Source organism: Moschus berezovskii, chromosome 24, assembly GCF_049115385.1.
Source record: "Moschus berezovskii isolate FMDL1 chromosome 24, NW_MosBer_1.0, whole genome shotgun sequence".
In the NCBI taxonomy this organism is placed as follows: domain Eukaryota; kingdom Metazoa; phylum Chordata; class Mammalia; order Artiodactyla; family Moschidae; genus Moschus; species Moschus berezovskii.
The window spans coordinates 3557399-3582827 of NC_142483.1; the positions used below are offsets into that span (position 1 = coordinate 3557399).

General features: G+C 49.7%; 1 protein-coding gene across 2 annotated transcripts; it reads right to left on the reverse strand.

Moving 5' to 3' along the window:
- Positions 1 to 1947: 1947 nt before the first annotated feature.
- RBSN (rabenosyn, RAB effector) lies at positions 1948 to 24588 on the reverse strand. Of its 2 annotated transcripts, XM_088831530.1 has the most exons (13): positions 24374 to 24588; positions 22263 to 22560; positions 17778 to 17918; positions 15521 to 15621; positions 14564 to 14609; positions 14283 to 14444; positions 12751 to 12992; positions 11450 to 11520; positions 9042 to 9128; positions 7695 to 7797; positions 6587 to 6691; positions 5826 to 5927; positions 1948 to 5717 (listed from the first exon to the last, which is right to left on the reverse strand). In XM_088831530.1, the coding sequence occupies exons 2-13, from the start codon at positions 22408 to 22410 to the stop codon at positions 4782 to 4784; spliced, it is 2244 nt and encodes a 747-aa protein (XP_088687656.1). In that variant the 5' UTR covers positions 22411 to 22560; positions 24374 to 24588; the 3' UTR covers positions 1948 to 4781. The 2 variants fall into 2 exon arrangements, with proteins under 2 accessions (XP_088687656.1, XP_055269487.2); XM_055413512.2 differs by having other exon boundaries at positions 1948 to 5927; positions 24374 to 24587.
- Positions 24589 to 25429: the final 841 nt, after the last annotated feature.

Genomic DNA, 25429 nt, shown 5'->3' on the forward strand with positions numbered 1-25429 from the left:
GATTCTTTCCTTGGCTGTGTCCAGTCAACTAATGTGCCCGTCGGAAGCATTCTTTGTTAGTGTTTTTTATTTCTAGCATTTCCTTTCAATCTTAGAGTTTCCTTATCTCTGTTTTCGTTACTTATCTCGTCTTGCATATTATTTACTTTTACCACTAGACTCTTTACCATATTAATCACTTAACTTTCCCATCTGGTAACTCCAACATCTGTCTAGTATCTGATTCTGGTTGTGATATATACTTGTCTTATCAGAGTGGGGTTTTTTTTCCATACCTTTTTTTTAGCACACTTAAAATTTTTTGTTGAAAGTCAGACATTATTGGCTGTATTAGGTAATAGGAACTGAGATAAATAAGCCTCTATTACGAAGAGTTATGTTATTCTGGCTGGGACTTGAGCTGTTTAATGTTTGCTATAGCTGTAGGTGGCCAGAAGCTTCAACTCCTCTAGTGTCAGCTTTTGTCTCTTGTGACTTTGGGCTTCCCTAGAGAATGTGTGTTTTGCACCTTATTCAGCTGTAGTCTACTCTTATACTGGAGTTCTGTTGGTGTGGTGGTAAGGTGTAGGGGAAGGGAAGCATTCTAGAATAATTTCATGGTGAAATCTCAGTATTTTAATGGGTCAGTGTCCTTGGGCTGTGACCTTTATAAGTATTTCTTAAACCACCTCTGTGATAAAAAAAAGAAATATATTTGGTCTTTGTTCCCAGCTCCTGGTCAGAGCTCCTAAAACCCTTGTAGGGTACTTTCCTGGTGGTCCAGTGCCTAGGACCCCACATTCCCAATGCAGGTTGCCTGGGTTCAATCCCTAGTCGGGAACTAGATCCCACATGCTTCAACTAAAGATCTGACGTGCTGCAAAGAAGATTGAGGATGCCACGTGCTGCGACTAAGACCCAGCACAGCTAAATACATAGAAAATTCAAAAACAAAACAGACAGGTAATACTCAGTGCTTGTTGTAGGTCAGACAGCATGTCAAGTATTGGGTATGGATATCTCATTTAACCCTCCAAACAACTCGTTTACAGATCAAAGAGAGTGTGGTGAGGTTAAGCATGCTAAGGGTCACCACCCCTGGGGTTCTAGCCTAGGTCTGCCTGACTCCAAAACCCAAGCTGCCCTGGTCTGCTTCGTGTACAGGCACTCAGGGTTCTAACATTAGGGAGGACGTTTCGTCCATAGGAAGCACCTCTTCTGAACTTTAAGGTCAAAAGCTCTTCTGCCTAAAACTCTTCAGTAGCCTAGCGTGGCTTTCAAAGACTTCAGGACTTCCAGCTTCAGCTCAGAAACATGAAGAGTTTGATAGCTGTCACTCCTGTTCTTACATGAGAAAGCTGGGCAAACTGAAAGTCAGTGACTCTTCGGACCCCAGAGAACCGAGTTGGCAGGGCTGACTACCACCAAGAAATCTGGAGAGGTGAATGCAGAGTGACAGCCAAGGTCTGCTTACCTGCAGCAGAAGCCACTGGAGCCAAAGCTGGAAAACTAGATGAATTCCTGGAGGCTGAGTGTGGACTAGCATGGGAGTGGCACCCTGAGGGACACCCTACACTCTTCTAAACATCACCTCCTCCTGGTTTAGTCCTGGGAGGTCTCAAAGGTCCAAGTGATGGCAACATCGAAGACCCACTCAGCAGCTTCTTCTCTTTTCCCATTGCCCCCTTCTGCTACCTTTGGGCACGACACCTGTGTAAGACAGTTCATTTAATCAAGACTGCAGAAATCACTGAACATAAGGGCAGAACTGGAACCCGTATTTATTCCCTGGGAAGACTCCTGGTTTTGTCTGGAGGCCATAACCACACGGGGAACACAGGAGCTGGGGCTGTTGTCTTGTACTCAGAAGTCATTAAGGAGAGGACTAGTGTTATTAAGGAGATGACCAGATGTTATCTGGTAATTCTTGGTGTGCACAAACACACACACACACACACACATCCAACCATGAATATCTTGTTATTTTATTTTTTAAAAAGGTTCCAATACAAGGCCCCAGAGTAGTACATGCAAATCAATGACCCTCCAACTGTCACTGTCTGGTGACCAGCACAATCCACTACCACAGCCTGTGACCTATTAGAGACCAGCCTCTCACCCTGAGCCCCATCACCTATCATGCCGACGTCTAGCCTACCACATGGCTCTTGGTGACTCAGGTATGTTCTAGTATCTGAACAAGAGAGACACACTGAGCAGCGAGTATAATGCGTAAGTGTCCTTAGTGTAGACAAGGGAAAATACAATCAAGGCATAAAAGGGAAAAGTCAGCTTCATTTGATGCCCAAACCCCCAGAGTCTCTTCCACACATGATCTGTGTCTAGGGACATCTGCCAACGACGGATCAAGGACTTGCTCACTTTCTGATGAGATGGATGGAGCTGTCTGCACTGAAGGGATGTAGGATGTCTGAAACACTGACATGAGGGAAGAACTTGAAGTTGTGGTTGCAATTCCCAGGCCACCTTTTCCATGATGCTCCCCCATCCCTGTAAATCCAACATTGTGCCCATCTTTGGGTCTATGAATTCTGGGAAATGGTACAAAGGAGGGATAGAGAATTCTGACTCCAGTCATGTCTGTGATTACAGGAGAATGTAGCCATGGAAGAATTCAATCACATCAGAGGGTTTTAGTTTGGTTTAGTATATTCAGTGATTCTTTTTTAAATTTAAAAACATGTTTCTTATAGGTCTGGTTCTCAGTGCTCTTAAGTTACTAACAGATTGCTACCTGCAGCTGATTTCAGGGAAAGGGTATGTTTGGTAAACTAGTCTTAACTGAAACCACCAGCTAATTAAAAGAGATATATTCTCATTAGAAAAATAACTATGAGGGCAAGCAGGACTTGGCTCCGGGAACTACCTGCTTTTGGTGCAGAGAGCTTCCTTCTTCTCAGTCAGAAAGGACAGATGGAGCAGCAAGGAGCATGCAGTCATCCGTAAGTCCCTCGCAAGTAACAGCATGAAGGGCACTGACCTTGAGGGGGTAAGGACATCTGTACCAGGCAGCATTTGAGATGCCTGACTGCCAGCTTCCCAAAACCATGACAATCAGCAAGGCTGGTAACTGGCTGACCTTAGTAACCCACTCGCACTCCTCTGTGAATAGGACCCAAACTCAAGAGGTCCTCCACACACTCTCCGCCCACCCACTCCCCACTGCCATGCTCCTGTTCAGGACCTCTTCATTCAGCCCAAAGAGCCAGCAGGGGCTAAAGAAATGTGAATAGTGTCAACACAAATACAGCATCTGTTACACCACAGTGTTTTTTCAGACATTCCCAAGATCAACAGAGGTCTGCCCAAAATGAGACAAAATAAATTTCAGCTCTTACACCAGTAACCAGTGATCATAAGAGCCCGAGTTAGTTATGGGTATAAAGTGACTAGTGGTCAGTTATTGTTCATTAGTTAACAAGCGTAACTGCAGCAACTCTACCCAGAGCTGAACACATTTGGGTATCTGATGTCAGATGTCAGTTAAGGGTCATGTCCCTGTAAACCTAAGCACCAAAGCGAAATTCACAATTTCCCTTTTTGCCCTTAACTGGTGAAGAGTTCAAGTACTGCGGTTCTACCACAATGATCCTGGGTTGTGCCTCCTGCAAACATTTTACTTTTTTTGGCCACACCACACCCCTTGCAGGATCTTAATTCCCTGACCAGGAATTAAACCCATGCCCTCGGCAATGAAAGCTCAGCGTCCTAACCACTGGACCGCCAGGTAATTCCCCATTTAATTTGTTAATACTACTAACCGTAGGTGAGACAGTATCTCACCAGTGCCCACGGTCAGCACGAGATGACCTACAGACAGAAAGGCTCATCAACGAGCCTTGGGAGTTACTGCCATTGACCTTCTGACTCAGGGGACTTCAGCTCTTCTGACAAGGTTCCACGAGGGCTTCCTGAACACCAGCTCCGAAACGATAGCCTGGGCCTTCTGAAAAAGCCCACATCAGAGTAACTGTGCCAGAGCGCTAGAGGACGTTTTCTCCGGGGACAGAGAATTGTCCCAGGGGTCATTCAGTTCCACAGAGCAACACTTGGACAGAGACTGTGCTCCCAAAGTATACTACTTCTGTCAGCCAAAAAGTTAAAAACTGCTGTTCTCTAAAAAGCTCATGAACAGACTCACAGTGATAACCCTGCACGGGGAGATTAACTTCCTGAAAGCGAGAAAGAAGAACTGAAAGGAAGAGGGCAAGAGACGCTGATGAAACCCCACCCCCTCACCCTCTTCAGAGGGGCTTTCCTGGGTCTACACCATTGCCTCCACAGTGAGACCTCCCCCTGCCATCGCACAAGACGTGCCCTGGAGGGCAGTGGAAGTCCCAGGCGAAAGGAACACAGTCTGATGGGACACACTTCCGCTGTGTCTTGGCTAAAGGAAGGGCCCTATAAAAGGCTGCCCTCTAACACTGCAAACTGACCAACACTAGGCAGGAGCAAATGCACACACAAGGTGCACACGGGAGCCCTTTCTGCCCAGGGCCCAACAGAACTGCACTTGTGACACCTTGGCAGTGAAGATTTCACGTCCCTTCTACAGGGAAAACCCAATTATTTAAAAAAATTCAGGAAAAGCAGCAAATGCATGCTGGTTCTTCCTGTTCTCGTTCCCATTTTATTATTCATCTGTCACGGGAAAAGCTCCAAGTGCACAGCACCAAATACCCAATTCCTCCACCCTAACCTGTAGGCACCTTAAACTCCACCTTCCTCCTCCATGCCCCCCCAGCCCTCCCACCTGCTCCGTAGGCCCCTGCCCGGCCGGGTCAGTCGGTGCCCGCCTTCTGTTTGGCCAGGGTGCGCCTCAGCTCCCTCAGGTTCTCCGTCAGCACCTCCACTTCGTCCAGGCGGCCGCACTGCTTGGCGTCGAAGATGTATGCCTTGATGTTATCGATCTGCTGGAGCAACAGCTCCTCCTCAATGGGCTCGGCGCCCTCCTGCCCGCTGTCACTCTCCTCCTCGAAGGGGTTGGTGCAGGGGGAGTCCTCGAAGGGGTTGCCAGGGGCAGGAGGGGATGTGGGTGTCTGCGGGGGATGCTCGTCTTCCTCCTCGAAGGGGTTGGGGGCGGGGCCATCTGGCTTAGCGAAGGGATTCCCCACCACGGCCTCCTCTTCCTCCTCTTCCTCGAAAGGGTTGTACTCTCTGAGCACGCGGGCTGGCGGGCCAAAGGAAGGCTCCGGAGCAGGAGGGCTGGCCGTGCCCTCGGCTGAAGGGCTGGCAAGGTCTTCTTCCTCATCGAAGGGATTCAGGGAGGGCGCCTCACTGCGCTGTGACGGGGTGCTCTGGGGCAGGAACTCTTGGCCTAGGGCCGGGGGCCCAGACCACCCTCGGAAGGGCTCGGGAGCCGAGCTGGGTGGAGAGGTCTTGGTGGCAGTGCCGCTCTGAGCTGGGGAAGAGCCCAGATCCAACGCGTGAGCGAGGTGGGTGCGCGGCTCTCTGCCCGGCTCCAGCTGAAAAGGCCTGATCTCCCGGAAGTCCAGGGACCGAGTCCGCGTGTGCAGCGAAGCCGCCTGGCCCCGCTCGCGCTGGCGCTCCCGCTCGCGCAGCACCTGCAGCTGCTCCCGCTGCAGATCCTCCTCCTCGGCCTGCCTGCGGGACAGCGCGATGGCCTTCTCGGTCTGCTGCTGGTCGTACTCCTCCTGCAGCTGGCGCAGGTTCTCCTGCAGGGTGCGCACTTCGTCCGTCCGGCCCGCAGCCTTGGCCTGCCGGATAAAGGACGTGATGTTGTGGATCTGCTGCAGGAGGGGGTCCGGGTCCTCGCTCTGCCTCTGGCCTTCCGACAGCGGGAGCCAGCCCTCGGTCTTTCTCACCGGGGCAGGACCCCTGCGAGGGGGCGCCACCTCCCCGTTGGTCGCGCGGGACGCCAGGTCACTCCGCCTCTCCTCAAGCCTCCGCTGGGATTCCAGGGCAGCCTGGGAAGACACCAAGACCGAAAAGAAACACGGTCACCAGGCCAACAGCCACACTGCTGGCCACCACTGCGGTCACGCCATCCCCATTCCAGTGAGACCCCGATTCCCCACCGCAGGACTGTAATATCCAGCTGCTAAAATCAAATTATGCTTTTTCAAAATTAAAATAGCAAACAACAGTAAGTTAAGGGGTAAGCTTTCCTCCATCTCATATTCACTGGCTAAGCACTTATCTGAAACCTCTGAGGTCTATTACCATTCATCTACACTTGAATCTCACACAATCTTAAATACACATATTATTCTCTGTTTAATACTGCATATTCCAAAGTGGAACACTGCATATTCCAGACACACTCCCTGGTGTCTGGGTCATCTGCACCCTGTACTGGGGGGAGGACTGCCAGTCTCCATGGTATTCTAGACAGGAGAAAATCAGTAGAACCTCTGAAAGAAAAATAGGACCTGGGAGAAAAAAACAGTTATTTTGATTTCTAAAATGCAAGAGCCAGAACAGAAGGAAAACACAAACCAGAGCGAGTGAGAGTTTCTGACTTAACGACAACCTCACGGGACCTCCTGGGAGCCTGGGGAGACCTCTGTGCTCATGGGAGCCGCTCGGAAGAAGACAGGTGCCAGTGTCCCTGAGTTTCACTCACCTGCCTCTCCAGGATCCTCTTCTGCTCTATCTCCTGCTTCCTTTTCTTTTTCAGTTCCTCAAACTGTTCTTTGGTCGGCAGTGACATCAAACCAAGCAACTTTTCCTGTAGGGAGTCATGGAAATTTTACACTTAAACCCTTTCTGGGACAAAAAAAAAAAGAATCTTAAGCTCCCCAATGAGGGTCCACTGAAGCTACATCACGTCGGTCTCGGACAGTCACCCTAATAAGCAGAGCGGGGAAGGACCTAACCCTGAAATTGGGTCCGTGCCAGCTTCCTTATGGAGGGGCCAGCCTTTTCGTTAGGAGATGATCAACACCAGACATCCCAGTTACTTGCCATCTCAGTGAGGCCTTTTCCTGCCCTCCCTGTCTATTACCACGTCTGTAAGCCACCATCTGAGCCCCACCCCTACGCCCTCCTTCCATTTCTCCACAGCACTTTCCACCCTCTTAAGCCATATGTTTAGTTCTTTCTCATCTATCCCCTCTCTATAATACAAGCTTTATAAGAACAGAAAAGTCTATCAGGACACCCAGCACTTAAAACACTGCTTGGGCCACAGTGGGCACCCACCAACGGCTATGGAATACAGTCATCCATCAAAAGCAGGAAGGGCCTCACTCTGCATTATAGTGTCAGGTAACTAACCCAACAAGACACGTAGATCTCTGTCAGGAGCCCCAAAAGGGACTGACTGTGACTCTCATAAGGGCTTTCTGAGGTTGAGAGGACTCAGATGCAGCCTCCCAAGTGGAGTGAGCCCTTGAACAATCACCTGTCTCCTCCATATCAATAGCCCAGGGAGAGTCCCTCAGGAGCTTATCCCAAAGAGGAAATGCTCTGTGCAAGCAGGTCCACCAGGCACTCCTCACAGCAGTGGAGAAATGGGAGCCTATCAAATGCCCAGGGACAGGGGAAAAGCTACATAAAGGGTGGTGAGCACACCCACAGCAGGGTCTATGTCACCTTCCTTTGACATGCAGATTTTTCCCTAGATGTGGCTGACACACGTGTAATCCTAAAGAGCAGTGAGTGCACGAACAGAGAACAAGCAAGCTGTGGGCCCCGTCCACCCTCTGAGTGGTGGAGAGCGGCGGCTTCACCTGCACAAACAGTGTGGCCGAGTATCTGATCATCCTCTGCAGCCGCAGAGTGTTGGGATGTGGCGGCGGGTCCAGCTTCACGTCTAAGGTTAAGATCTTCTTACTGCATGAGAACAAACACGTCATTGTAAGAGGCACAGCCAGCCTCAGAAACACGGGTGAAGAGTCCCCAGTCGCCAGGCTTGCATGCCGGCAAGGTATGAGGAGAAATGGGCTCCAGGCTCCCCTGAAATGTCCTTGTGGGTGAAGCGCGTTTCTTACCCAGTGGCTGTACCCGAGGCCCCAGACAAGCACGGGGGCAAACAACAAACACTCAGCCACGAGGGCCCGTGACCGGTGCAGTGGAGGAGCCCTGTGCTTAGTTTAGCGTTCTTCTGTCACTGCCGTACAAGTCTCCTTTCCTGTATTCATTTCTGTATTTGGCTGCATCGTGTCCTGGTTGCTGCTGCGGGCTCTCAGGTGCGGCACACAGACTTCTCTTCAGTTGCGGGGCGAGGGCTCAGTAGTTGCAGCACACGGCTTAGCTGCCCCGTGGTAAGTGGAACCTCAGTTCCCCGATCAGGGATTGAACCCACATCAGAAGGCAGATTCCGAACCACTGGATCACCAGGGAAGACCCTCACAATTCTTAACTTTGATCAGGGGACCTACATTTTAATTTTGCATCTGACCCTGCAACCTGTGTAGCTAGTCTTACAGGTACGGATGGACAAGGGATCCGCATCTCTGTTCTGAGTCACGGTACTTTCTACACTGCAAAGGGCTGATCTAACCCCAACAGACAATCCACAGTTAAAATGCAGTAGCTGGGAATTCCCTGGTGGTTCAGTGGTTAAGATTCGGCCACTTTCACTGACGTAGGCCTGGTTTTGGTCCCTGGTTGGGGAAATAAAATCCCACAAGCCACACAGTGCAGCCAAAAAAAAACGAGAAAAAAAAAAAAGAGCAGTGGTCAAATTGAAGAAAGAATCTAGACTTCCATCCTTCCAGCACTTTCGCTAGCTGTGGTGCATTCCTGCATCTATAAAATGGGGGTGTTAATCTCTACGTCACAGGGTAACTGTGGTAAAACACAAGAGCCACTCTGTGTGGAAACAGCCGGTGACCAACACATAGCTGACGCCAATCAGCTCCTGTTCCTTTACCAATCATGAACGGTAAAACTCCTCAAGCAAGTTACTGAGATGCACTGAGGGCCGGAGCTGGCAGCCCCCTCAGCCTCCTCCTCACACACACCCCCGATCACCAGGACCAGGTAAGCTAGTCTGCTGGCCGCCCACCACCCCGTAAACCCAGCACATCCTCCAGTTAAGGCAACAGGCAGGAACATCACCTAACAGACCTTACCTTAACGCGTCTATTAGCTCATACACTTTCTGCACTTCCACTCGAAGGTCACTGGCATGTTCCAGACTATAGGTTGTCTCTCCGGCACTAGGGAGAAATAACGCAGATGTTTGATCTAAGTTTCATGGCACTGAATGGAGAGTGTGGTGTAAAAGGACTCTACAGGTTTAAGGCCTCACAGAGAGGGGGACAGTTAACTCTCTTCAAATGGCATTTTAGACGCCCCCGCCTTGTGGCTCTGCTGGTAAAGAATCCGCCTGCAATGCGGGAGACCTGGGTTCGATCCCTGGGTTGGGACAATCCCCTGAAGGAGGTAAAGGCTACCCACTGCAGTATTCCGGCCTGGAGCGTTCCATGGACTGTACAGTCCATCGGTCGCAAAGGGTCAGACCCAACTGAGAGGCTTTCACTGTCACTTTCATATAATGCAGTGTTTGTTCCTTTTCAACATGTGAGTGTTAATTAACCAGAAATCGCTTTTAATTTGCCAACGCCATGGGAAAACTAGTGCGGAGGCCTATGATGGCCAGCTCCTAAGCTCGTTGTCAAAATAAGTAGGACTGACCCTGCTTCAGCCTGCTAACACTTTCCCTGAACAACTTCTGTGCATCTAGGAAGAGGGATGAAGTGGTTTACTACACGAGTTGCTTACATCACACCAGAGGAGAAGGCCCTTTTCCTTCCTCAAAGACTACCCAGAGAGCAGAGGAGGGCACATCAGGAAAGGCCAGAATGGGTTTAACCTCAGACTCAAAGAACAACGCGGTTATCATGTGGTCTTAGAATTTCATTTACGAGTCTGCCACTCCCACCAGGCGGCTTCCCTGGTGGCTCAGTGGTGAAGAATCTGCCTGCCAAGCAGGAGACCTGGATTCGATCCCTGGGGCAAGAGGATCCCCTGGAGAAGGAAATAGCAACCCACTCCAGTATTCTTGCCTGGGAAATACCATGGACAGAGGAGTCTGGCAGGCTACAGTCCATGGGGTGGAAAAGAGTCAGACATCACTTAGCAGCTAAGCACACACACACACTCCCACCAGACTGCTGAATTCCAAGTGCAGTGATTATGACTTTTCATTTTTATACCCCCAGTAACTAGCACATGGGACGCGCTTAAACAAGGTTTACTGAGAACAGGAACATTTCAGATGATCTCCCAGCTATTAATCCAGCCTCAGCTATGGCCACTAAACTCCCTTCCTGAGGCAGCAGCAAGTTACGTTAAAGAAAAGAACCGCCAGGTGTATCTGTCTTCCCTCCATCAGGCAATCCTGGCTGGAAAGATCCTGGTGCGTTCTGTAGTCTACAGGTTCAGTAACATTGTTTCATCACCTCTAACTGCACAGTTTGCACACAGAGCGCCAGATCAGGACTCAGAGGGCCTGTCCTTTGTCTCGGTGTCACCAGCCATGTGGGGGCGAACAGGGCTGCCCTGAGTCCGGGATCGCTGCCCTGGCCTCAGGCACAGCAGCCCGCCATGTTGCTCTCGGGGCAGTCGGCATCTTGTGCGTTACTTGCTCACTCGCACAGTCTGCGCTCCCGTGATAGGGAAGCTGTCTTCGCCCTGCACTGCTGCAGCCCCAGCACTCAGGAGCGCTTGGCAGCGAGCGTGCGCTTGATAAACGTCCACTGAATGAATGAGTGACGGGCTGAACACCCTTACTGGGAGCCCTCCAGGGACGGTCTTTGGAGGAAAGGTTAAGACACCTGGAAACGTTCTCAACAACGGCAGCTCCCCTCTGGCTAGGGGAGAGCCCACTGACCCACAATTGTGTCTAAGGCACAAAGCAAAAACCCACCAGGACTCTGGGAGAGGAGGCCCTTGGGTGACAATGTCCTGAGGAAAAGGCTGGATGCCAGCACACTGCCAGCAACACCGGCTGACGTTGCTGGCATCCAGGTAGAAGGCAGGCCTGCTCCAATTTTAAACCCATGGGCAGGCGAGGGAGGAGGGCATGTTGACTCCAGTGAGTTCCAGGGAGGAAAGGAACATGCGGCAGATGCTCCGAGTCAAGGACTCTCCATTCCAGGGAGGTTTACGCTTCTTTGCACCTACTCACAGGAAGGCAGTGTGATCCATTGAGTGAAGTTACTGCTCAGTGAACTGCAGGCAGGAAGGGACCGTGTCCTTTCCCTGCTCTCCTTCAGAGCCAGTGGTCTCGGGCAAGGGGTGGAGAGAGAAGGACCGGGACCCAGGAGGCGCAAATATACGGGGGTAGTCGGGGACAGTGGGGCTCAAGAAACAGGGCTCCCCACGCTTCCACTGTCCACTGCCAGGGGCTGCAGTGTCTAGTTGTGAGGACCGAGGGGAAAAGGGGCAGGGCCTACATTTTCAGCTACTGAAGAACTGACCTAAAATGCCAGAAAACAGTCACCACTGACCAGTGAAACAGAAAGGAAGAGCTTACTTTAATGATGCTGCCATCTTGATGTATTCAGGAGCTTTTTGGTCAACTTTCTCCATGCAAAGCCGTAATTTCTAAGAACAAAAAGAAGAGGTGGGTTGTGTCTCAAGGTACAAAGAAGGCAACACAAAGGTTATGCAGAATCAATGGAGATGTATAGAAAATGTGCAGTTTTCTATATAAAAAAAAATGCAGACAGTGGCTTTTAGTTTTGTTCTGTTCATTGTTATCAATTTCCTGACTTACAGACCTACTCTACAAAAAAATCTTGTAAGAAGGAAAGAAGGGTAACTTTGACCAGATGTTTTCGAGAGCAGCAAGGCCTTCCCGGACACGAGTCATGTGAGTTCACCAAGGTAGTGAAAAGAAATCAGTTGCTATGACCTTTATCTGCCAGGTGATGCCGAACACCACACAAGGCATTGCCAGGGCTCACTTCAAAAAAGGAAACCAAAAGCTCAGCGGCTGTTTATAGAAATTATCAGATCATGAGCTCCACAAAACAATGGACAACGGCTATGTCTGCAGCTCAGCAAGGTTTTAACTGACACCATTTCTAGCAGTCACGGTGGTTCCAGAAACACCATCACTGGGACGTGCAGAACTGCTAACAGTGACCATTCAGTGATGACCAGACGAAAACTCTCTCCTCCCCTGTCTGGTTTTGCACCAACTGCTTCCTTCCACTGCCAGGCTGGTTTCCTCCTCCCCGTTTCCTATCACCTCCCTGCCCAACGCCCTCCTGGCTCACCCGTCTCAGCCTGCGGCCGCATCCGGGTTGGGAGGCAGAGTCATCTCACGCCCAGTCTGCCTCTAAGCCGCAGGCTCTGGCCACACTCTGCCCCTATGATGTAGCAGCTACTGAAGGCAGCGCAGGGTCACTGGTGGTGACCAGCGCTGAGGCATTTGAACGGACTCCAAAGAGGAAGCGCCACGCTTCGGGGAAGTTTCTCCAACTCCCAAGGGAGTGTCCCAGGACGCTTCTGGTCCACCACTCACCACCAGCTCCTGCTCCCGCTCTGACCCTCAGAACCTGTCCACACCGCATGGCAACCAGCCTTCCTCCTCTTGCCCCTGGGCCACCGAAAGCGCCAACCTCCAACTCTCAGGTGGGCAGGGAAGGGCAAGGAAGCAAGTTTGTTGCAACATACCCAGTGACTCTGCGACTCACTCGGGCCCTAGCTAGTGCCCTCTGGCAGAAACTAAAAATGATTGAAAGGAACGATTTTCCAAACCATTCTTCAAAATCCGTGGGCATGCACATAACAAACAGCCTAGCCTCTCGAATCGGACTCAGGAATGACCTCATAGAGCTTCACGATGTCGGGCGTGTGCTCCTTCTCGTCAATCTGCTGCTCCCTCTTGAGGAGCGTGTCCTTGCAGTGTGTGCAGCAGCGGATCCGGTCGTCATCCTTCTCGTCCAGGACGGAGCTCACACTGCTCAAGCTGCTGATGCTGCCCCGGCGGGAGCCGTGGACACTGTTGGGTGACTGGCTGGGGCTGGTGTGAGCGCTCAGGGAGTCCTTGCTGGCACTGGTTAGCTTGTCTGTAAAGAACACAGGATGGGCAGTAGTGAACTCCACAGGTGGGGAGCAGATGCTGCCCCAGGCAAGAGGCACCTATACCTCTGCCTGCCAGGGCTCAGGCTCTGCGGTGTGCTGGACGCCCAGCGTCTCCAGAAGAGAGTCAGGAGCCAAGGACAGTCTGTCCTTGAAGCTCTGAGGCTCACCCCAATCTGGCCTTACCACCTCCTGCCCTGCTCCGGCTGCCCGGACACACCCAGGCTCTCCCTGGGACTATCCCCTGCAGCCTTCCCCCAGGCCCAAACCCCAACTGCTAACCCTCAGCAGTTCATTTGAGTTCATTTGAGCTCAGTTCAAATGGCACATCCTCCAGGAAGCCTTCCCCAATTCCTTGAGGCAAAAACCATTTGCACGCCTATCAGTTCCCACCATGTTGCTCCTCCTGGGGCACTTCCCACATGTTCTATGTGATGACAGCTCTATGCACAGCCCAGAGCTGCCCAAGCAGTTATGATTCCGAGGGCACAAACTGTCCCATTCATAGTTGCATCCCTATGGGTTTGTTCCAATAGGGCTACCGCACAGCAGCTGCCCAGTAATTATCAGTCAATCAGCCCAAGAGAAGGAAGGTGAAGAGTGTCCCCAAAACATAGCTCAGCTGAGACAGGGAGTCATCTCAGGGAGAGAGGGAACTTACCAAGGTGACACGTGCCCACTGGACGCCAGAGCCCCACCCAGGAAACATCTGCCCCGTCCCACGTTACCCAGACACCCTGCAGTCAACAGCACGTGCAGAGTCAGCGGAACTCTGCAGGGTTGCAAAACCACCCCACACACCCCAGAGTCAGCCAGAACGCCTTGAGATCGTCTCCAGCAACTTTTCACCAGCTGAGATTCAAAGTCCTGAGCCATTGGGTTCCTCCTACCCTGGAGGAATGGACGACGCTAATAGACCAGATGTGGGTGAGCCAAGTCCGCCTGGTTTTGTATGTGGTCCTCAAGCTACCTATGGTTTTTATACCTCACAAAGGCTGTTTAATTAAGAAGAAATGTCACAGAGACAGGATGTGAGCCACAAAGCCTAAAGTACTCACTGTCTGGTCTCTTATGGGAAAAACTGGCCAACCTCTATTACAGACCATTGCTGCCCTGGGCCCTAGCACACTGCCGAGGCTGCAGTGGGCCGCAAGGAATCAGCAGTAAATGAATGAAGGTCCCATGGGCCAAACACTGAGACAAAAAGCCCCCCAGCCCCCCAGTGGGGGCTGGTCTCGACAGGAGGTCAGGGTCCAGGCCGCCTCCACGTCACCTACTTGCCAAGGGAAGGCTGATAAGCTCCATGCACTTCTTGCACATGATAGACCCGCAGAGGCGGCAGTGGTGGCGGCGGTTACGGATGCTGAACTTATTGCCACAGTCCGGACAGAAAGGGACATCCTGGTCGTTGACCCAAGGCACCACGGACTTTTCTATTGCTGTGGGAAGAACAAGACAAAAACCAAACACACACAAAGGAAGGCCCTTTTAAAAAAAGAGATTGGGTCAGGATGAAAGATAAAGAACAGAAGGAACGTGAGCAAAGTTCTAGAGTTACCTCGGATCTTCGCAGACTCGGTATTTGTTCTGTCAAATGCAGTCAGCTGACAAGGAGAAAAAGGGGTCAGAAGGAATGAATCTGGTGGTGGATACACTGTCTACAGGCAGAGCCATCAAGTGGGAATGAGCACATGGGCATTACTCAAGTCTTATGTCATCTCCAACCCCATAATGTCACAAAAACAACTTCACGGGGGACAGAGTATTAGCTTTGCATCCAGAAGGCACTCCCCTTCCCATGACCCATTCCAGTCTCTTGACTGCTGGCTGCCCAGGGAAGCAATAACCAGGGGCAGGCAAGGACACAGTGGGGTGGCTACTGGGAGCGAGGGGGAACCCCCGATTCTCCACAGCCCTCCTGGACAATGAAAGTGGACACAATATTCCTGCCCCACGAAGCGCACACAGAGAGCTGAACCTGTAGTGCTGCCACGCCGGCCTATCTCACAATCCAGCTGATACACATTAAGCATTTCCAGGGCTGATGTAAAAGAAAGTGGTCATGATACTGAAGACTCACTCTTAAACCAACCACAGGACAAGAGGTCCCCACCCCACACACTGGTCCTGGTGGGCGCTCCTCCCGCGCCTGGCTACCAGCCTGACTGCCATCACAGGGCATCTACCCCTTCGCGTGACGGTGCCTGGGACCCCCAGACGAGGGAAGGATCTGAAGGCAGAAGGGCTGCCAGGCAGGCAAGTGGGCTTCACAGGAAGGAAAAAGGAAGCTGGGTATGTGGCCAACCATTGACCCAGGCTGCTACCCTCAGTAAAACCAGCCCAGGCTAGAACCATGCACCACATCCTCAGCACCACTCTACATAGGGTGTCTTCCTGCCAGCGTCAGACCTACACAATAGATTTAAGACGACACACACGCTGCAGAAATGTAAGTTTTCCCTTCAAAGAATTTATACTTGCAGAAAAAAACATGTTTTAAAACAAAAAAATTTACCTTCTCTAACCTGATTATTAATTTATTGACTTCAATGACATAGTGGTCAATTCTGGCAGCTCGGTGTTTTTTGAAGTCAGAAAGGTGGCTTCGCACAGCACCTAGAAGGAAGCGGGGAGGCAACACAAACAACTTGTCACTCCCTGGGGGAGCCTCCCTGCCCCAAACTTCAAAAGCAAGCCAAAACCTAGGGTTTTAGAGTCTTAACAAAAATCTAAAAACTAGAAAACCAAACGGAAGGAAGTTTGCTAAAATGTTAACTATGGTCACCTTGGGGCTGCAAAGCACGTTAAAAAAGACCTCAAGGACAGAGCCTGGCCTCTGGAACCAGCCTGTGCTCAATTCTGCCTCACACTGTGTGACCTTGGACAAGTTCCTTAACGTCTCTGTAACTTGAAGTACTCAGCTATAAAATGGGGAAAACAGGAGTAGCTACCACACAGTGCTGTTATCCAAATTAAAGAAGTTAAATTTATAAAATCCTTAGAACACTGCCTGGAATGTGAACTTTTGTTAAAAAGGAAATAACATTATGGGCTATTTTTCTATACTTTTCCAAGTTGGTACAATATGGCTTTTTCATCAGAAGGAACACAACCCTTCTCTAAATAGCCCCCAACATGCAAATGCTAAGAGATGCTTTTGTGGGGCTAGTTAAACCGATAGCATCCTCAGTCCAGGAGCCAAGACCTAGGACAATCCTCATACAGATGGAACCAACTAGCCTTTTGTCTCAGAGCATCTGGAAGAGCTCCTGCTCAATCTCTGACCGCTTCTGAAAGCTGGCCCTGCACCCACCCCTCCCAGCACTCAATTCATTTCTTCCTCCCAATGACGGCTTGTTCATGTAGGTACTTTACTGTATCTAGATCTTTATACTGGATTCTTAACCATCCATTATTCTCTTCTTCCCAGCCATACTTTAACATCTAATTAAAATTTAGCTTCAAATTTTTAGGAGTGTCAACAAGCATTAACTTTGAAAATTTGCCATTCATTTGACCCTTTGCAATTTGTGCCTTCCTTCAATTGTTAAATCAGGGAAGTTAACTGGAACATTAGCTTGATAAATTTAACACTGGCAATCATGAAATAAGTTATCAAAAATCTAATAAGAAGTCATACACTTAAAATGTCTCCTTCGTGTTTTTGTCTTTCATATGTAACAAATAAGTATATGCATATAGTCTTATTTTTATTTTCTCCTGCCATGATGAAAATAAAACATTTCCACTCTCTAATATGTTAGCCACTGGCCACACATGGAGAATGAGCTCTTAAAATTTAGCTGGTGTGTGGTCATGGAACTGACTTTGACTTTTAAATCTTATTTAACTTTAAATGGAATGAGCATCACTATCCTTTCTACCTCACATGGCTTTTATGAAAGGTGAACAAGATAATGAGTATCAAAGTATAATAAAGCAGTACGTGACTTCCCTAGCAATTGGTGGTTAAGACACTAAGCATCCAATGCAGGGGTTGTGGCTTTCAATCCTTGGTCTGAGAATTAAGATCCCACATGCCACATGGCTTAGCCAAAAAGCAAACAAAGTATAACAAAGTACTACAAAAAAAAAAAAAATCATTATTTATCCATCACATGGATAGACAGTATTATATTAATGATCACTAATGATCAGCAGTTAAAGGACATGGAAGATTAGTTAGTTCAGGTCCATGTAGCATGATCTTTTTGATAAAAGCTTCACTGAGTTATCATTCAAATACATACAATTCACCATTTCAAGCATACAAAATCAGTGGGTTTTAGTTTACTGACAGGCTTGTGCAACCATCACCAAAATAAATTTTAGATTATTTCCTTTACCCTCAAAAGATGATAATTCGGAAAGCAAGTAGATGATACCATAATTACACACTTCAGAAAATTAAGCTGCATGAACTAGTGCTTTTCAGTAGGCAGGTAACATCTATATGAGAAGAGACAATGAACTGTGTCTGGACTGATCTTCTCCTATTCCAGTTCTGCAGCGCCCCAGCTGTCTGACCCTGGGCAGGTCCCATGGAGTTCAGCAACAATTAAATGAGAGTCCACATGTACAGATTCAGTGCAGTGCCCAATGCCACAATGCTTTGTGTCTGAATGCCCAGCTCATCCTTGTTGGTTATCTCCCCCGACTAGGACACAAAGGTCATGGGAAGTTTACAACCATGCAGGTTTACTGGTGTCTCTTCAGCCAACTCTGAAAACATACAGATGCTCAATAATGAATGAATGAAAAGCATTTCTTACCAAGCTCCTGGGGTTCCCACATGTAAGGATCGACCCCTCCATAGCTGAAAGACTCATATCCTTGGGTGCCTGACTCAGCTCGATCATCTCCTTCCCGTTTCAACAGCCTGTTCTTTGCTTTCCTAGCCTTCTGGACAAGACCTTAAAAAATGGAACAAACGCCATATGAATCCATGAAGAATACCCAGGGGAGTGTTGAGGTGCTACAGGAGGAGCACTCAGATTTCCCCTATCAGCAGGGTCCCAGCTCATTTCGTGAATTCTCTTGTATCAGGTTTCTTTCATTCTCCAAGGACAGCAGCAGTATGAGGGAAGGAGGCAAACTTCTAGGACCAGTGTCCCAATCCCATTTACTGGTCCAACTCCATCCTCTAGCCCGTATCATTATAGGGATCTTGTTGCTTAAAAAAATAATTGATTTAAATCAACGAAGTAGTTAAGGGGAGACTCAATGGCAGGCTGAGGAACATTAGCAAACCCTACCAGAAAATCGATTCTGAGGTAAGACTCTTGGATTCAAAGATTTGGACAAGTACTATGAAACATCTGTACATGCTGGACGTGCAGTACAGAAAGTTACCCCCGGGTCTCGGGTCCCATAAGAAAGCTGCAGATGGTGATTTCAGCAGTACTGTTATGATTAACTCTAGTCTAAAATCTTGCTTCTGCTGCTGCTAAGTCACATCAGTCGTGTCCAACTCTGTGCGACCCCATAGACGGCAGCCCAACAGGCTCCTCTGTCCCTGGGATTCTCCAGGCAAGAATACTGGAGTGGGTTGCCATTTCCTTCTCCAGTCTAAAATCTTAGGGCTGCAAAACAGACTTCAGATAAAATTCAAGAACTTCAAGGACGCTAATAGTTGGAGGCCAAGGAAGGACACACGAGGAACCATGTGCTTCTATGAGGACAAACATGTCCAGTCGACAGTTCAAAAGTTGGAGAGGGAGAGCCAGCCAGCAGGAACATGAGGACACACGGAGAGCATCGTCTACCCACCAGCAAGCCGCTCCCAAGCCTTGGGTCTTGCCTCCCAGATTCCAGCAAGACAAACGGAATCAGAATCTTCATGAACACCAGAGTGGCTCCCAGATTAAAAGTTTCCCAAATAAGAGGATGATTAAGAGGAACAGAGAAAATCAGGAAAGTTAAATTCAACTGACAACGCTTGTGTCCTGAAAGGGCTTTGTTAAAAAAAAAATGCACTTCAGACAAGGCATAAGTCCTCAATTCAAGATGCACCAGGCAATGAATCCTTCCTGAAAGGTTCTGCATGGCTTTGGGGCAGACGGCAGCTACAAAGGAAGCCTAGAAGCCATTGCGTAGCACAGAGAACTCGTACTCAACCCTCTGTGGTGACCTAAACAGGAAGAAAATTCAAAAAGCAGGGGGTGCATGCCTACGCACGCTGATTCACTTTGCTGTACAGTAGAAACTAACACGACATTGTAAAGCAACTGTCCTGCAAGAAAAATTAAACAGAAAGGAGGACAGAAAATAGCCCCCAAAAAGATAATTTAAAAAATAAATAAAGTAAGCTTAGTGAAGGCACCAGGAGGACCACGGGATGTATACACAGTGTCCCACCGATGCCAGACGTTGGGAGTTAAGAGAGAAAACAGCCCATAACCTGCCCTTGAAGGGATGGTGAGGCTACTTTTAAGAAGTTATGTTGGAGTTAGAACCAAAGCTTGAGCCAACCAAAGAAGGTCCTTCTTGCAGCCTTCCATTGTGACCAATGCTAAACGGAAAATGAGAAACGCCCTTCCTAATAAAAGCAGGCTTTAGTGCTTGCAGCCTGGCCCTTCCAGTTCAATTCAGTTCAGTCGCTCAGTCGTGTCCGACTCTTTGCGACCCCATGAATCAGAGCACGCCAGGCCTCCCTGTCCATCACCAACTCCCGGAGTTCACTCAAACTCCTGGCCCCTTAGCTGGCATCATCTTTGACAGTTCTTTCCAGTCCCAGGTTTTCCAAGCGCCCACAAGTCAAGTAATGGAAGCAGGAGGTAGGAGCAAGGATATGTAGTTTTCAGTATCTGATCAGCCGAAAGCATTTCTTCAGCTCAGTACCACATTTCTCCTTTTCATTAGTTGAGAAGAAAGCCCAAGTCTTGACTTCTTGCAAACATTTTGTGATTATGAGCCAGATGAAAGGAAAGGGGACTAAAATCTAGGTGTCTGATTCATTTTGCCTGTCTTCCCTTCACAGCCAAAGCCAACAAGAAACTCAGTCTCTCAAAGGAGGCAGAAACAGAAAAGCAGAGAGAAACACTGACAGAAAAGAGGAACTAAATTTGACAACTTCCAGTCTCTCTCTAACCAGGATTCACGATCAACCCTCACTTCCTTTCAGTCAGAAAAAAAAGGTCCTGTATCTATTATTTCAATAATCTTACATATTTTCCCTAATAAAAGCTCAGTTGTCCTAATAAAAGTAATGTGAAGACACCACTCTCTAACCTCTCTAGCCACTAGCGCCAAAGTCTCAGCAGAATCCCAGTATACGACCCAGTTCAGCTGACACGAAGACTGGGTGTTCCCTGAAAACCAAGGGGCCCCTCAGTTGTCCGAAGGCCACTTAGACAAGCAGTTCATTTGTTTGCTAGTTTTCCAGCTGCAGTGTCTGCTGTGATAGGAATACAGGGCCTCGCCTCAGCTGTGATGCCACGGGCAAAGAGCATGGAAGACACGGGGCCGAGGCCTAGCTCTGTCAATCCCTGAGTGACCTTGGAGAAGTCACCGCACATCTCAGAGTCTTGCATTTTCTCCGTAAAATGAGATCAGCCACCTTCCTGCAGGGTTGTTGGGAGAGTTGAATGAAATGACAATGTATGTGAAAGAACACACATTTCTCTCTTGTTCTTTTTTCTCTTTCGTCTCCTAAGAGCCTCTTAAGAGGCTGCTCCAGACTCTGCAGCCAGAAGCCACCTCGTCCATCACAGCCTTCAGGATTTTGAAAATGTTTAACTGTCATATTTTTCATCAGAGTTATAAGTAGTAAAGCTTTCAACAACTCTTTTTCTGAACTGAAAAGTGAGGCACGGAGTGAGATTCTTTTGACTACAGGGGGCGTGTGACTCACATGTACGAAGGCCAAAGTCCACTCAGGAAGACATGGATCACTCCTTTCTCTCCCACCCAACCAAGTGAATATGGCATCAGACCTTTTCAATCTCACTGCCTTCAGAAGTGTGGCCAGCGATTAACTGAATCACTAGGAAAGAGTTCCAGAGCACCAGCGTCATCGTTGGGGGTTAGAGTCTGAAGTCTAGGACATGAACACTCTCAACCGCAAAAATTACCTTCACAAATTCTTTCTGCAACCCTTCAGGACGTGAGGTTCCTTGGAAGTTCACCAAGTTTGGAAACTTGGAAGACACCAAGTTTCACCTTTGTGGGTTTTCCTCCTTACATTTCAATCATACCTTCCTTTTCCTGCGCTGCAGAGGACAAGGTGCAGTGAAGGAAATAAGGATGGCAGGAAGGCCTGAACCTGTGACAGGTAAACGGGTATACAATGTGCCTCCGCTTACAGAGCAAAGGGAAGGAATTCCACCCCAAAACCCTCTGGCACTGGCAGTTAGATAATTCAAACAGGCTAGGGAGAGACAGCAGGGAACAGTAATCACACTCACCAGGTTCAAAGCCAGGCTCTACCTCACTGTGCAGCTTCACATTATGTGTGAAGCCTCACTCTGCAGGCGTCATCTCCGTGTTTAATCTCTGTGTGTCTGGAATCCTCATCAGAAAGATGGGGCTCATTGACAACACAGTTATGGTGACAATTCAGTGAAGTTAATGCAGGGGAATGTTTTTAATACTGCCTGGTACATGGAAATCACTAGAAGCATGTTCTCTATCATTATTGTTAATTTTCTGTTATTTATCGTGTGAGGTGGCGTCAACTACAAACGGGCGCTCACCAAGGGCACTGCCAAGTACTGAACAACAAAGGCGCCTGCCCTCTACCCCTGCAGAGGCTGAGACCCAGGCTGCTCCAGCTGCTGGCCTTCAACACACCCAGAGGGAGCTCAGGGTGGAGGGAGGCACTCCATGCTCCAGGGAATCTGGTGGGACAGGTCTTTAGATAGTTGGATGTTTTTAGGAACAGACTTTTATGATCTCAATCCTTGCATCTCCTATCTAGAGCAGCACTAAATCCCTTCATGGTGAAATCAGACCCTCAAGACTAACAAAAAAACTTTTGTAAAATGAGTACTTCATAGTACTCAACTCCCCCTTCACCAAAACCTTATATATTGACTTTCCCCCACTGCTGCTTTGGAGCAGTCTCTCAGAACTATCTGAGCTGCTGCCTCCCGGGCTGTAGTCCTCATTTTGCCCCAAATAAAACTTAACTCACAACTCTCAAGTTGTACATTTTTTTTTTAGTCAAAAGTGACAACCATGGGAGCTGATAAAAACCATCCCACGAGTTAAAGCTCCCAATGACAGAACAGGATAAGCAGGAAATCCTAGCCTCTTACTTTTAATTTGCCCTTTGACATCACGGTCTTCCCCAGAGTGCTCTTCCTCATAATGTGACTGCAGCTGATAGAAAGACTGCAGGTCCTTCAGGCACAAAGGGCAGAGGAAGCCCTCTCTGACTTCTCCTGGGTCATCCAGAGACGCCATGGGGTGTCTCTCTCAACCCCCACAACGCAGGGGACTCATGACAAGAGTCAGCTGGATTCCTCTACAGGAGACGAGGGGTCTGGCGGCACACAGGCGATGGGGAAGCAGCATCGTGGGCCCGGGTGAGGTGTCCCCTCTGGAGCAGAAGCCCTAAGAAAGGAAAAAGAAAGGGAGAGGGAAACCAATTCAGGCAAATTAGCAGCAACTGAGAACATTCCTTGTTCTTTTCACAATTCAAGACAGGTACTTAATGTTTTCCAGTGCAAGTCTGAGAATACAAACTGCTTTCTCAAATCCTTAGATGGAAACTAAACTAAAACTTTCTAAGATAAGAGGTCATCACTGGACAACAGCAACTCAATGAAGGGGGAAGCACAGACTCCTGAAGATAAGAAAGGAAAATACAACATCAGAAGTGTCCATTCTCTAATATTTATTCCAACTTCATAATGTGTATGCCATGTCTGAAGTAGTTCTCAACAAGCGGAAGTTTTTACTTGACTCTCTTTCCCTTGACCATTTATTCAACTACAGATATGGAGTTTTTGCATCCGTGTCAGAAATGCACTGATGGAAAAGGGGTAGCATCTATCCTAGAAACCAAACAAAAATTCCGACTTCAGTCTAAGGAGCAGCATTAGAAACCTGAGTGATCAGAAAGAAAAATCTACTTTGATAGCCTCGAACTGAAAATAACACAAATACTTATCAAAAAAGGAAAAATATATTTCGTGTCTTATGTTTGTACGGCACTTGTTCTCCAATAAACTTACTAGACTTTATAAACCAGCAAGTCTAACGTTCTCCCTGCCTAAAAAATAAAAGAACCCGGTGCTTAAACAATTCAGAGTTTAATAAGTTACATTTTCAGTTTTATCCAGCCTGGACAAAGTCACTTTCAATGTCAACTCAGAAAGACTCCCAGCCATAGGGAAAACGTAGGCAAAACCATTCCACCAAAGCAGAGAAATTTCTCAAGAATCTGAGGCCACAAACGAGGGTGCAGAGTGAGGAGGAACGTATGAACCTCAGCTTTGAGCTGCCGATGGACCCGCTTACAGGGCCACTGAGGAGGGACTGCCCAGTCATCAAAGCGAAACGGGGTCGGTGACCCAGGAAATAAACAAATGAAACACGAGGTTCCTGTTTTCTTCCTCCAGTGAAAAAGCCCGATGATTACATACAATCACATCTCAGCCCCTTTTCCAGACATCCGCTGAAAGAACAAGCAGTTCCCAGCCAGAGGTTCACCTGAGCCTCCTCCCTTCCCACTCACCCAACCAGCCGCAAATCCAACACACATACTCCCGAAATCTCAAGGCACCCTCACGCCCTCGCGAAAGCACTGATCAAGGTGTTCTGTCCCGTGGCCCTGCACCTCCCCTCACAGCACTAAGCTCAATTAGTAATCGGAGGTACACAGAGCGACTGGAACCCCCAGCCTGTGAGCTGTGTGAGGGCAGCGGCCACGTCCACGTTCCCACCACCACACCGCAGGGTCGGTGCCGGCACGAACCTCCGACGACCCCAACAACGCCCCGGGAGGGAATGAATGAACGAACGAGCTCTAAGATCACACAGCCAAACGCCCACCACGGACCACCGCGCTGGGCCCCACGTCCACAAGCACGCCCGAAATCCTGTGCTAAGTCCAAATAAGGCCCCGGCCCCTGCAAGTCCTCGTCCAGCGCGAGCGCCGCCGGCCGCTCGCCGCAGCCTGGGACCACGCAGCCGCCGCCGCAGAAGCCAACACCGCCAAAGCGCCCCCGCGCAGCCACGGCCGGAGTAAACGCAGCGCGGACACTCGGGCGGGACGCGCGGCAGCAGAGGCCCGGCGCCCGCCACGCAGGTCACACCCACCACAGCGCAGGCCCACCCGCCACCGCCGCCGCCACCGACCGCCTGTCTGCCTGCCGAAGCGGGTGGCGCCCCGACCCGGAGACGCGCCCGGCCCTCTCCGTACCCGGCCCGGGACTCCCGCGGGCGCGCAGGCCTGTCCAGCCCTCAGACGCGGGCTCTGGGCCTCCACAAGCCTTCACTCGGGCGCGGCCGCCATCGCCATCAACAGCTCGGCGCTCGGCAGGCACGCCTGCGGCGGCACCGAAACCAAAAGCCCGGGAGAGAGAAGACCTGGGAGCGCCGTGTCATCGAGAGGCCGGAAAAAAATTCCCCAGGAGCGGCGCAGCTGCGGCTTCTGCGCAGGCGCCGGAGCGAGTGACCGCGGTACGCTCCTTGACTTTACGTTTTTCCCAAACCCGGAAGTTGGGGTTGCTGTTCAACGGATAGGTCGTGTGTGACGCCTTGCGACCCCATGGACGCACGCCAGGCTTCCCTGTTCTCCTCTCTCTCTCTGTCTCTCTCGGAGCTTGCTCAGACTCATGTCCATCGAGTGGTGATGCCATCGAACCCGCTCATCCTCGGTCATCCCCTTCTCCGCCCGCCTTCAATCCCTCCCAGCATCAGGGTCTTTTCCAGTGATTGATTGGACTTCCCTGGTGGCTCAGGCGGTAAAGCGTCTGCCTCCAATGCGAGAGACCCAGGTTCGATCCCTGGGTCGGGAAGATCCCCTGGAGAAGGAAAGGGCAACCCACTCCAGTATTCTTGCCTGGAGAATCCCATGGACAGAGGAGCCTGGTAGGCTACAGTCCACGGGGTCACAAAGAGTCGGACACGACTGAGCGACTTCACTTCACACTTTGGTTTGATCTCCTTGCAGTCCAAGGGACTCTCAAGAGTCTCCTCCAGGATCACAAAACGTCAATTGTTTCGCACTCAGCCTTCGTCATGGACCAACTGTCACATCCTAACAAAACTACTGGAAGTTCAAGGGCTGGGAGTAGGCGGGCGGGGAGGGGGTGGGGAGTTGAAGTTAAACCCCACCCTTTGCTTTCCACTCCATTGCACGGATTGGAAAACTGAACCTTGAAGCCCCTTAGGCCTTGGCCCAGGTATGTGGTCTATGAGGCATCCAGGGGTCTTTAATGCCTCCTCCAGACCAACAACTGCAGTTCTGTTAATA

Coding starts and splice junctions, on each gene's coding strand:
- RBSN (XM_055413512.2), bottom strand. CDS start 22,410: ATGGCGTCTCTGGATGACCCAGGAGAAGTCAGAGAGGGCTTCCTCTGC. Junction 9,129..11,449: donor AAGATGGCAGCATCATTAAA/GTAAGCTCTTCC, acceptor ATTTCTCCCTAG/TGCCGGAGAGACAACCTATA. Junction 5,928..6,586: donor AGAGGATCCTGGAGAGGCAG/GTGAGTGAAACT, acceptor GTGTCTTCCCAG/GCTGCCCTGGAATCCCAGCG.